The sequence below is a fragment of the Ammospiza nelsoni genome, chromosome 6 (genome assembly GCF_027579445.1).
Source record: "Ammospiza nelsoni isolate bAmmNel1 chromosome 6, bAmmNel1.pri, whole genome shotgun sequence".
NCBI lineage: Eukaryota > Metazoa > Chordata > Aves > Passeriformes > Passerellidae > Ammospiza > Ammospiza nelsoni.
The window spans coordinates 56854664-56868707 of NC_080638.1; the positions used below are offsets into that span (position 1 = coordinate 56854664).

Here is a 14044-nt window from a genome sequence, read left to right on the forward strand (position 1 = left end):
GCTAAAGGGCTGGAATGGACCTGAAAAATCCTCTGCTCCCCCACTGCCACAGGCAAGGACAGCTCCCACCTGACCAGGCTGTTCCAGGTGTTATCCAACCTGGCTTTAAACACTTCCAGGCTTGGGGCATCCACAACCTCCCTGGGCAACCTGTTCCAGTGCCTCACACCCTCACAGTGAAAAACTTCTTCCTAATATCCAACCTAAACTTTCCCTTTTTGAACCTGTACCTATTACTCCCTGTCCTGTCACTGCAGCTCCTGACAGAGTCTCTCTCTGTGGGTCCCCTTCAGATCCTGCAAGGTGCTCTGAGGTCTCCACACAACCACGTTCACATTTGTGAATGTGTCCTCTCCTTGTTCCAATCTAAAATGACTGTGTTTTCAGTTTGAAATGATAATCAAAAATCACCTAAACCTAAACCTGTTTGAGAGCCAACACTCAAAAGCAATCCTTTGGGAGGAGTCAACCCTCAGGAGGGCATGCTTCATCTTATTTCCAAATTATTTTTGATGTCTGTAAGAAAACATTGTATGTAGCTCCTGTGCCACTTCTGTATTCCAATTTCCCATCCATTTCACAGCTGGACACATTCTGAAAACTTCTAATGTGGTGTCTAAAATGCTGTCTTCTTCCTTTTATCAGCACAGCACCCAGGACCTTAAGCCAGAGAAAACAGCCCCTTCATTTTCAGAACAGAGATGTAATAAAGCTGTACCCTTTGATTACTCTCCAGTGCAATTCCTTTAGTTTCCCAGAGCTTTAGCTATAATGCAGATAGTCCTGAGATTAAATGTGTGTGCTTGCACAGTCTTTACTGGTTCATTTAAGTCTTCCTTCAAAGCATTTTGCATCTTTCAAAGGCCAACACCAATCCAATTGGCTGCTTAAAATGCAGCCCATTACAAAAGCAAAGCTATAAGCTCCTGACAAAAACATTCACCCTTTCATACTAATCACAGATAAAGTGGATTTGGCAATAGATAATTAGAGATGTCTAAAAGACTTCTGTATGCTGATGAAATTTGAATGCTTTCTCCAACACAATGTAAATATTTAATACTAAATAAACCCAGAATAAAGTGGTGAGCCACGCATGCTTGAGAAAATAAACTTTTCTTTGGAAAAAATCAAAAGGAAGTTTGGTTTCAGTAAACTGAACTGTAGCAGGAAGTTGTTCATGACACCATAAAGCAGGAAGCATATATTTGTTTAATCATCAGACCAGCATAAAAATGAACTAGGAAGTGGTAACAAACCCATATACATGCACCTTAAAAACACATTTTGTATCTACTTGTAAAGTAGCAATTTGTATTGCCAACCAGAGAATATCATCAGGAAAACTTCTTTAGAATAAACAATTCTTTCAGCAACTTATTTTCATACAACAAAGAAAAATGAGAAAGAAAATTCAACTGCAAAATAAATGAGACATCAAAGCACACTGCTCTCAATAACATTCCTGAAGTGTCATATCTTGGCCAGTATCCCAGGATACCCTTAGAAATGACACATTGCATCTCAATGGGATTCTTTCAACAAAATATTTTAATAAATAAATTCAGGTTTTATGCTAACTTATTAGATTAAATACAGCTTCATGGGAATTATGTGCAACAGATGTCAGAGCCTGATGGGCTTTTGTTCCAATTCCTAATTGTTTGTGAAACTGCCATTTATAAATGCTATCACATAGTAAGACCAATAAATAATCCACCTAAAAAGCTTAAGTATGTCTCTATTCCATCTGAAATGGCAAAAGTCAAAAATTTAAAATATCACCAGGTTACAAGAAGAGCTCACAAAACAAAAAAGTTCAAGTGTTCTGCACTAAGGTAAGGGAAATTAGCAACTTTGTTTATTACCTACCAAAACCCAAACATGACGTGAATAACAAAACCTTTTGCCAGGTACAACTTTACATTCTCAGTACCATCAGTGAGAAACTGATAGTTGTTCACATTTTCCTCAGTATTCTAGAATAAGGTTTAAAGAATTCCCTCTTTTCCAAGAGATATTTTCAGCTAAAATTCTAAAATACAGGTACTCCAACTACAGAACATTTCCTAGCTTTCCTAAGATTATTTTTACCCATCCCAATGCAGGCCATGTCTCTAGGCCATGTACCAACACAGAACAGGTTTATTTCAAAATCACCTGAAAGCAAAGGGAAGACTCTTTCTGATTTCAGTGATTGTAAGAGAATGAATACATTAATTTATTTTGCATATTGTTGGAAACACTAGAAAATTAAATCCCTAAACTTGTGAAAAATCCAAGATTCTTCTAATCTGGATACCAGAAACCTGTATTCAGAAATCAATGACTAACCAGTCTAAATTCTCATGTACCCACTTAGTTATAAGAATTTTTGTGGATTCTATTCTTGGAATTAGGCAAATATTCAACTTCCCAATGAAGCAATTTCCTCTATAAAGATTTTATTGCCATTTTACCCTGTTTCAGTGATACAGCAGAGAAGAGATTATACAATATAGGATGCTTCCATATCACATGCTTAAGAAGATGAAATGAGAATCTGAAAATTTATGACTTCATGTTTCTCTCTGATAACTTTACAATATCTCATGTTTCTCTCATTCCTATGCTTTTATTTAAATTGGATCCTAAGGTAACAACATAGTAACTCATTTTAAAAGACAGTAAATACGCCTGCAGAATTCCTGGCACAAAAGCAGAGGATCTGTCAAGTCTTCACTGCAGAAAACCCCAAAAATGAACAACAGAAAACACAGCATTAAGTGCATTTTATTTGCAAATATTGTATGCAGACAAATCATGTAATTACTTGGGTTGAAGGAAACTAATAGGCTACTACATTTTTTCCTTCTAATACCAGGAAAATTATCATTATCCTGATAACATCCTTGATAGACAGATATCAAGCCTAGACCTGAGCATTTTCAATGACAGTGATTACAAAACATGCCTCCTTGCTTATTGGTAAAAACAGTTTCATAGTGCTTAATTTTAAAAATACTTTCCTCGCCATACATAATTTCTCATTCTGTCATTGATTACTGATGAAATTAAATTATTCTGGCCTGTTCTGTAACGTTCCTTTACATTTTATGATAATTGGTAATTTCTCTCCTCAGTTGTGATATCCTTTGCATGAACATGCCCAGCCCTCATTCCCTTCTCTCAGCTATTATTTCCCTAAACTTTTCATCATTTTTGTTTGTTGAACTACTTCCAGTTATTTTAAACAGTGCATTATCTTCCACACTATCTTTGAAGATAATCAAGAAAATTCCACATCACTGACACCCTGGAGGAGACATTACAAAGACAGACAAGGTTTACAGAATAACAGCACATCATTGAAAGTAAAAGGCATATGCCACCCAAGAAAAACATTTTTCTTTTACCTGTAATGATGTTAAAAAGCTGTATTTTAAAGCTACTGTGATAATTCTTGCACAAAGGAAGCATCTGAGTTAAATTTCATGGTGTCTTATAATACACTAGGACATAAACCAGAAAAATACATACAGGATTAAGTTTCCATAAAGCCCAAATGATCTGGCATATGAAATAGGAGAAGGAATTTAATCCACTCCTATAATGTGGTCAGGGCACATGACTTCCACCCTGTCTCCATAGCTGCCTGCTCCAGCCACTGAGCCAGAATAGCCCCTGTGGCTCCTGCAGGCCACTGGCCCAGCTCTGTGACCATCCCTGGCTGCTCCCGTGGCCAGGGCTGGGATGCAGCCACAGCTGCTGGGCTGTGACCCTCAGTGCCCCGGGCAGCACCTCCTGATCTCTGCCCTTGGCCAGGTAATGCACAGCACGCAGCCTCCACGCCTGCACCTCCTCCTGTGGAGTTATGCTCACTCCTAACCTGCCTGGAGAACCTCCTCCTGTTTGCCTGCAGGAGGGAATGAGCTGAGGTGGAGATTGCTTTGGTTTCCTTCACCCCGTAAGGAAAAAGGTTTCCTTCACTCCTGATGGAAAACTACACTTTTCAGTTGTCTTTGTAATAGATAAAGTGTAAAGTCGTTTCTTCCGAGGAAGCAAATTAGATTAGGAATTAATTTGTTTGAAATGTGAAACAAGTTCATCTCTTTACTTGAAAAAACACAAAGGCTGTGGAAGCCCAGGACACCACACCAGGAATATTTCTCTGTCTGCTCTGGGCTGCCCTGACCCCCAGGGGAGCATTGACTTTGACCCTCAGTCATGGAGAAAGTTTCCTAGACTTCAAGATAGACTGGAATCCACAAAAGTGTGAAATAGATTATAGAGAGCAGTGCAGGTGCATCACTTGGTGAGAAATTTAGGTTTTGGGATTTTTAGTATGCTGTGGATGGCAGCAAGATGGAGGGCACAGGGTGTTGTCCTGGGTTTCTTCTACATGCTTTTTCTTCCTTCCTCTTCATTGGTTTGGGTGACATTTTGTAATTGGGCAGAAAAGTCTGCATTGTGGGCTCTTTGGGATCAGTTATTGGGTTAAAAGGGGAAATAATCTAGGTGCCAGCTCTTAATTAGATAGTTAAAGCTTAAAAGACCTTGTAACAAAAGATTGTTGGCCATTTTGTGCCTTCTATTGAAAAGCTGCCCAACTCACAATAATAAGACTGTTGTATGGATAAGAAATAATAAACACTTAAATTCAAACACAAATTACTGTCTCAAGTGCCTTCAATCCAGACCCAGAAAAACTGACGAGTGGTACATCCACAAAAGGCAAATCTTATAAAGCAGGAATATAAGAGTAAACTTTCAGGTTTTTTCATTAAGAATTTTTAAGTCAGGAGCTACTGCTGAGTCACTGTGACATGTTTTTGCAGGTAAAAATGCAGCATGAATGGGGTACAATGCATATGTAGAGTTGCAAGTTTTTTAGTCCAAATGCTTTTTATTCATCACATGATATTTTCAGAGTTCAGAGGAACTCACATAACTATCTTGCACACAATTCAGTCTCCTCAAATTTGTTCTCTTTTAAATGCAGTGAACTTTACAGTGAATTTTTCATACTTTCACATAGAGAGGTAGACATAATTTTGTTTTGTCAACTAGGAAAAGGTACAGTTGTGTCCCTGTTCTCAGGCGTTATTACTCAAAGCACAGAAGGGAGCACATGACTGTGCACTGACCTTCATCTGTTCCCAAATTATGCCTTTTAAAAGCCTTGAATCTGTTTAAGGGGAGCTGCTGAAACCTGAAACGAATGTGGTCTATTGCTTTATAAAGTAGATGAATGTAGAACTTAAGTATTAGATTTCAGGCTCTTACTGTACTATATATAGCAAAATTAGGATGAGGGAGAATATAACTGTAACCTGAGTCTGGTTTTAGAGAATATTTTTTTGTTACAGGTATCGATGGTTACTCTGTAAAGTTTAGTATGTTTCTATTTCTAACAGAAAATCACCACAAATTTGCAGAAGGCAAATGTTCTCCTGATAAAGATTTTAATTTTTAAAAGCCGAGTCCTTAAAAAAATTACCAGCCCACAAATCACACCCCCACAAATTGCTAACCAGTTCTGACAGACCCAAGCCTAAAAACAATCTTGAAATAAACCTTGTATCTAAATTTTCATTGCTTGCACTCTGCCTGATTTTCATTAGGATATGTTTAATAATGACCAAACACATCACTTTGAGTATTAAAGTGAAAATTACACTTAATTAGAAAAGTAAGCAGTGCATAACTGCAGAAAGCATCTTGTGCTGTGTGCCTGACACAACAGGCCAAAATTATTTAACTCTTAGGAGCAACACCTCAATAAACTTGTTCAATAATTACAGTGGAGAAGAGGTAATCAAGGATTTTTACTTCATTCATTTTGAGTAAACTTCATCGTTGTTTCTAATGACATTGTAAAACCTTCCAATGAGCTCTGACAATGTTCATCTGTGTGTTTCAAATAAATATTAACTTAAATCTAATTCCACAGGACAAGAACAATAGTAAGCTCATTATTTTCCAATAGAAAAATGGCTTATGAATTGACAGATTCCTTGACAAGTTTTCAAATTTTTGACACTTTTCAGATGGGAATTGTAACACTCATTAAACATTTAATATGCTTGTAAAATCATAGACACCTTCAGGATATAAGTGACTTCTGGAAATCATCTGATCCAATCTCCTGTTAAAAGTTACTCCAAGTTGGGCCTGATTTCTCAGAGCTTTGTCCAGTAAAGGTTTGGATTTCTCTAAGGATGGAGACTCTGGGCAAAGCATTCCAGGACCAAACTACTGTCCATAGGTATTGTCCTTGTGTTGTGGATCTTCCTCCTATTAGAATTTAAACCTAAATATGGTAAGAAATGCTGCTTCTCTTGTCTATGCTGATACACAGTTGACTTCTGACAGCACAGGTTCTGAAGGTTTGCCTTAACACAGTTTATTGTGTGACCAGTAATAAATTGCACACAACTATTTTTGTCTTTCAATGGCAGGGAGGGATTGGGAATGAGCAATTATTTGTTCAACATGAATTACAGCAGTGACATCAGGATGGATGTCTAGTTCTGAATGATCTTGATCTTAAGACAGCTCATGAACCACATACTGTAGACTCATGCCCAAGATGTGCAATAACTAAAGGAAAGAAAAGAAACAAAGGGAAGAAAAGGAAAAGTAATACCAATTCTGCTATTTTACCTTGTGCTAGAGTTACACCACCAGACTACATATGGTTAAATGATCTTGCCCTACTGCAACATATAGTGAGATTTTAAAAGATGACTCACATCTAAGGCAAATGAAGTGACTACTGCAGCCCTTGTGCTTTTGTCTTTGCACAATTTAATCAGCTGCTCATCTGAACAGTTGGAAAGGATTCATTTATACAACAATAACTTCATCTCTCTTGGTAAATATTTTCCTGTATCTTCTGATACAAATCTATTAAATATTGGCTTACATTGACCTAATTGGAAATGAGACAGAACACTGGGGTCCCAAAGGAGCACACAAGCTCTCATTTCACTACCATGCAGCAGGGAAGTCAGTCTTAAGCATGTTTAACTTGTGCTGCTGAAAGAGGATGAGAAATAAAGACATGGGTTAGGCACAATATCTGGTTTTACAGGATTACACAGTTGTTTTTTTAATTCATCATCACTAAATTTGTAATACATATAAATTCTATGTAAATATATAATATATACATGTGTTCTTTACAGATCTTTACAGAACATGCTCAGTTCAGGTAAACAGCCTTATTGCAGACACTTGGAGCATTTCATTGTAAGCTATGAATACTTATGAAAAGATATTATGGAAAAGGGATCTTAATTCTGGAAAACATGTACAATCTTCTTCAAGCAGACATACACACCAGGAAATCCTGACCAACAGAACTGTGTCCCAGAAACCTCTCCTCTTCTTCAATATTTATCTTTCATTGACAGTAATGAGCCTGTAAGAGCTCTCTCAGCATGAATTTCTTTATAATCTTCAGGAACTGGTTAGCATGACTTTTCCACATAATAAGCATCACAGCTATTAAAATACATCAAAATGTAGAGCTTTAAAGTATTATAAGGGATTTTGAATCTGACTAATGTATTGGGTAATAACTGCCTTCCTATTCACAAAAACAAATTTATGTAAACCCATGGATTTCCTATGCAGGAAGTTCACATTACTACCTTTGGTGTCAGAAGCTGCCATGAATTTCCTTGTGAAAGAGTGTTAGACATTCTGCAGTTCCACAGTAGTCACTAATAAGTTGGGGTGGCAGCTGTTGTGCATCTGAAGCTAACAAATGTTATGTGACCAGAGATGACTGGCATGACATGTGGCTGTAGCATTTTTATAAAGTTATGTTCTCAACTATTTTAAAAATGTCCACAAAAATCCTTCAGAAATACTGTTCCCAAGAAGTTCATGGAAAACTGATCCTTTAATACTTACCCCACTCAGTGAGTTGCATATATTCACACATTATCACACAGTGATAAACCAAAGTTTAAACAAAAATAGTCATATAAATTCATCTGGAAGTCATGTTCTCAGCACTGTGACTTGAGGCTGGATTCACTTGATTGAATGGGAATATATTAAATTTCCAGCAATCAATTATCATTTCAGCCTTTGTATCTGCCATCATAAATTCAGGCACATGCCCATATGGACAGACAAAGTGCAAAGACAGAACTGTCTTCCAGGCAAATTCCAAAAGCAAGTGTGAAGTTCAGTATTGAAATATCACTCCCTTTTCTGTCCTCATTCTCAAGCACTACAGGCATTTTTAATCCAACTAATACTTTCCCAATTCTCCTGAAAATTTTACCTTCATAATCTTTATATAGATAAAAACTGCTGCTAGAATTTTATATCCCTCCCAGGCACCCACATGCATATAAAGACTCACATCACAAAAAGAATAATGTAAGGACTTAGAGGGTTTCAACAGAGAAGAATTTCCCAAAATGCAACGGATTTTAGTAATTTAATGCACACAAAAAACACATCTCCTGATGTTGCTCTGGTTATGTCACAATTTATTTTAGTGTTTTGCTACATTTTTTACATTTAATAGATTTAGAAAAGCTTTTTCTTGGAAAAATTTGTTACCCTTGCTTTTTATTTTTATCTTCTAATGCCTGAATTTTCAGCAAACAGATTAAATATTAATACTTTTTGAAAGACATATATAAATATTTTAGTTTTTAATAACACTGAGACTTGGTCTGTTTTATATACACCTTATTTGTTATAATGTTGTATGAACTGATCTTTGAAGTCAGAAGTTAATTGCTTTTCTTCTCTGATCACAGAAATACATTTGGGAAGACAGAATAAACTCTTTCCTTCAGGTAATAAATTCTCACTCAAAAAAGAGAATTTCATACAATCCCAACTTTCAGTTCCATCTTCTATGTAATCATTAAAATGTACAATAATGTGTTAATAATGTAATGTGTAAATAATGTGCACAATAATGTGTTAATGCACAATTATGTGTTAAAACTCTAATACTGGAACAGTCAAGAAAAGACAAAACTTACTAAAAACATAATAAATCACAAGGAGATTTTAAAATTTCTGCTAATTCTATCTTAAACAGTAGAAAACCACATGTAAGTATTACACAAGAAGTGAGAATTGAAGAGGAAATTGGAGGAAAGAAAACATCAACAACACTTGACCAGTTAAAGAGAACACAGTATGAAATACAACAGAAGATAATGGGAAATAATGTGATGCCATTGTTACCTGTCATGTGTCCTCATAAAATCCCAGAACTTCTTTGTGCCATTCTGGGGGAAAAAAAAAAAAAAAATCAATCAAATTAACTCCAACTGAAAAATTACTATAATGAAATTTAACAAAACTTGAGAGGCATTTCTTTGAAAACTTAGTATAGTTAGCTTTATTTATGAGGCCAGTATTCTGGATTTTGACAGCTGGTATTACAGACACTGGAGCTGTCTTAGGACAGTTCAAAATCTTAGACCCACAATAATATGATGACAGCTAGCAGACATTTATTGCAGCCTTCAGGCCCAGTTTTGGCCACAGTATCAACTTCAGCTGCCCAATCTAACTATTCACAGTGCCAGGAAGCCATAAACAGCTCTGTTTTAACCAGTAAAATAACCCACAAGTATGTTCTTCCATGTCCAGAAATGCTCCTACCTGGAGAACAGCTCAGCCCTTAGCTCCTAACTATACCCATGTGGGACCCAGGAACAAGGCACCTTCCCTCTAAGCCCTTACAAGGACCAAAATAGGAGTTTTATCCACACCTAGCATGAAGGGGTCACACTCCACTCTGCACAGCAGCTGTTCCTCTGCACTGCTGGTGGTGCTCAGGGCTTGGATTCACAGCGCTCACTCAAGAACTGGGAGATGTAAAATGGCTGATTTTCTCAAAATGGGCCAATTCCTGTCCTCTGCCAGCTCAAAAAGAACAATATCCACTAGCTGACAGTGATCTCTGAAAACAAGTGTCCTTTCACAATTATAATGAACACATATACCTTGCTTACATTTATATTATACCTTCTATAGTTACCTATAGCAATTCATACACATCAGTGAATGGAGATGCATATAATTCTTTATTCTGTTTACTGGAAGTGTGATGGTTTTCAGTTCAAATACAACTCAAGAGATTTCACTCCCAGGTCAGTTTTAAGTCTGTGTTAGGAATCAGTATGAAACCAGAGGAAATTCTTATGGTTGATACCTTTTTCTTATAAGCAACACAAAAATGAGACCTGCTGAAGACCTACACACCTAAAATATGCTTAATGTGAAAAGCAGCACTTGACTTCTATTATAAAGTATGGTTAAATGGATGATCAAACCCTGAGCAACTGGTTAATGATTTAAAGCAGGTAAATGTGAGCAATGAGAGAAGAATCGAGTTCAGTTGGTGGGTAAAGGTGCCAACCAATATAGACAGGCCCTTCAGCTCTATTACAGATGTCATGGCTACCAAGTACACAACAGCTGGTGGGGATTAGATAACAAGCACTCTGGTTCAGAGATTAAGCCCCTGAGCTTTATGAGTTTACCAAGCTTTTTGGAAGAGGGACTGCTTGCTTGCTAGCTGGGTTTTCCTTCATTCCCACAACTCTAATTATAAACAGTTGTTCACCTCAAGAGAAACTCTAATCCGTGCTTCCATTGGTGTGTGCACATACCTTCTGTTAGCACTGACAGGAATCCAACGTGTGCAGCACAGGAGAAGCCCTGTCATTGCTCAAATGCAATGTAATGTTGAAAGGAAAATAAAGACAGCAGATTCTTAGTGTGAACTGAAATATTAAAGGCATTGCTTCCAAATCTGAGTGTATATCCAGCTCATTCCACCTGCTGAGAGACAGAGGAACATATTTGATAGGACTATGATACAATAGACAGCTGCAACATGGGCTGTGTTGTATGGTAAGATAATTTAAGGTATTAAATGTGCAAGGTCAGCTCAATCTTTCTGTAAGTTTATTTCTACCTGTAAGCAAGGTATTTGTGGGATTTGTTAGCAGATTGCTGAGCAATTTTCCATTTAACACAAAAGAACTGGAAAACTTTGTACCACAGGTAACGTCTTCTGCATGTAACTCCATATTGTTTCTCTAATCTCAACCTTCCCCTGCCCCAAATCCTAAATTGGTGCTACCATCATCCATTCTCCCTTTGTAGTGTTCACTTTGGAGAAATGTGGGTGTCCAGGTGCTGGAGATGCCAAAAAAAAGCCTGAATCAACTCTCTCCCTGCATTAATTTAGGCTATTAGTCCTGTGATACTGCATTCTAAACATACAACCACACCAACAATCTTCCTAGCTCTTTCCTCTTGCAAATTATAGAACCTGATCGCTTTGGAGCACTTATGAGAGGGTTTCAAATAGCTGAGGAAAATTACACCCCAGAGAATCATCCTCATACAGATGGGATCCATCAGAACTGAATGACCTCTTCCCAAGGATGAGCTCTATTACCATTAACACAGCCTACCTCACAGACATGCACATAATTTTTAGCAGAAAGTCAAAGAAGAAACTTTGATAAACTTTAATAAAAATAAATTAATCAGAAAATAAAATCTGTATTTTCTATTTTCTAGGTCCAGGTAAAGCACTTTCTCCAGAACATGATTTGAGTATTCTAAGACCCAAATTCAAAACCAGCCACAGACTAAATTATTTTGAGTCAAGACATTGGTTAATATCATATACTCCGACTGGACAATGCTTACTAAGCTATTTTCTGCTTATATTTGAATTAATTTTTTTTTCATATGATCAAGTTGCACCTGTCCAAATAAATAAATCAATAAACAAATGAAACATTCCAACATCTCTTTGTTTACAGTGGCAGAAACTCAAATGAGCCCCATTCATGCCCCATTGTCGAAGTCAAATGTAATTTGAACCCAACTGAATGGAGTTAAGTTTCTATTGTACCCAATGCATGGTTCTTTCCTAACAGACTGCTAGGAAGGTTGCTAATTATTAATAGCTTGTAAACAGTTACCAGTGGTTCTTATGCTGCTTTACATACTTTACAGAACATTAATTCCAGCCAGATTCTAACCAACTATATCAACCTGCATGTAGTATCTCTATCTTGTCTTTGAGACAAAAGTATTGCTTGCTGAAATGATGAAGATTCATGCTTTTAAAAGCCAAGTGGCTATGATTACCTCTTAAACTGTTCAGCTCTATATATCCTGGTCTTTGACAAAGCTCTGCTATCACCACAGTTACAGATAGCTGCAATATTAAAGGTATCAGTGGTCAACATCATTCCTGAAAAAGAGAAGTATCTTTGTGAAACACAAAGGCTCTCTCAAACCCTTAACATTTTTCTTTTTAATAAGCATATGTAATTGCATTATTACAAGTAGTTCATTCTCCAATGTCCAATAAGGAACAATCACAGCATCTCTCAATGCAGTGAGAACTGAGTATAATTGATTGCTGGGAGATCTAAGCATTGATGACAGGAAAGAGAAAGAATTATTTTATGACATTTGAGAAATATTTTTAAAATTATGCTTCAAACAGGAAATGTGTCCTGTGATGTTTATAAAGATTAATATGTCAGAATTATTTTACATTAGTTTTAATCTCTTCAGAATAGCAGTTCTGATACTGCAGCAACTTGTGTAACACATAATCGATTTGGTAAATCTTTAATCACAAAGTAATCACACTCTAGTTCTGTGCTCAGTGATCAGGTTCTGTGATGTTGCAACACTCAACTAGTGCATATAGTACGTGTAAATTAATAAAGCTGTATTCTAGGAGAGGCAGCATGTGAGACAACCTCGTTTCACATTACACAGAAGACAGATCACTTACATAAGTACTAATTGCATAAGAAAGCCATACCAGGTCAGACGAGATGTCCATCTTGCCTGGCAACCTGTCTCTAAAATTTAAGAACAGAGAAAGCACACAGCAATGCTTCCCCAGAACACTCTTCATGTCTGGCAAAAGGCACCAGAGGGTGGCAAAAGACAGTGCCTTAAAAAGGCACCCAAATTAAACACACTCCTTCAACTCTAAAAAGAGAGCACAAGTAGCCATTTCAGTACTACCTGAATGTGCAAAGTGTGTCACAAGACCATATTGTCTGTAAGACTGACTTGGTAATGGCATTGGTAACTAAATCAGAATTAACAACAGCTAGCTCCCAGCTTGGCAGTCTGCACAAGGAGACTCACTGCCTTCTGCTTCAGGTGATTGCAGGACAACCAGGCACTGCCAAGTGCTCTCTGCTAGACAAGTGCTGACAGTGGCTGCAAGTTCAGCAGATGTGACTCCTACCTGTGCAGAGCTGTTTATATCACCCATACTCGATCTTCACATTGTCCTGATACCATCCTTGAAATAATTTTCTTCAGACTCTTCCTGCACCACCTCAGTGCCGTAATTACAAGGAGGAGTCTCTTCACACTATCTGTAATGGATAAGTTGGACTTGTCTGCAGCCTATCAAAATACCATTCTTTTTATCACATGCCCTCTAGCTAAAATGCCTTAAGAATCACTGTGCCAGGGATACTGCTGTCCTTTGCTTTTGTCCACCACCTGAGGCAACAAAATATCTGTACAGCAAGGTCAAATCACTGCCAGAATGCCTAAAGGATAACTCTTGCTTGCTAGAGGAACTTGTCTAAGACTCAGCCCAGGCAGGCCAACAAAGAAGAGAAAAAGAACTTGCCGTGCTAATGATGTAGAAAGAAACATTCACTGGCACTGACTGTAGGGTGACACTGGGTATGCTCCACATGTGACAGACCCTGGACATGCTCTGACACAAGTCACTGGAAGTTTTTAGTCTTCACTTAGGGCAGCTTCAATGCCTTCCTCCTTTTTTTCCCTGAGGGCAGTGCCCATGCACAGTCTGCCATCTGAGAAGAACCAGCTCTTGAAGCAGCTCTTACATGAGGTAAGGTGTCTGCACAGGTACCAATACTCATCACTGTTAAACTGATCTGATACCATCCTGGGCTTTTAAAATACCCCCAACCCAAACAAACCAATCCCCTCAGTCTAGCTGTGGTGTACAGCCCTCCAGACACTCACAATTTCTCTG

At 37.6% G+C, this 14044-nt stretch overlaps 1 protein-coding gene across 2 annotated transcripts in view; it reads right to left on the reverse strand.

The window, feature by feature from the left end:
- The window catches only part of NUDT14 (nudix hydrolase 14), a 60550-nt gene that overhangs the window by 22843 nt on the left and 23663 nt on the right, over positions 1 to 14044 (reverse strand). For both annotated transcript variants that reach the window (XM_059474954.1, XM_059474956.1), the window contains exon 2: positions 9208 to 9251. In XM_059474954.1, coding sequence (XP_059330937.1) covers positions 9208 to 9251 — 44 coding nt within the window. The remainder of the gene's footprint in view (positions 1 to 9207; positions 9252 to 14044) is intronic.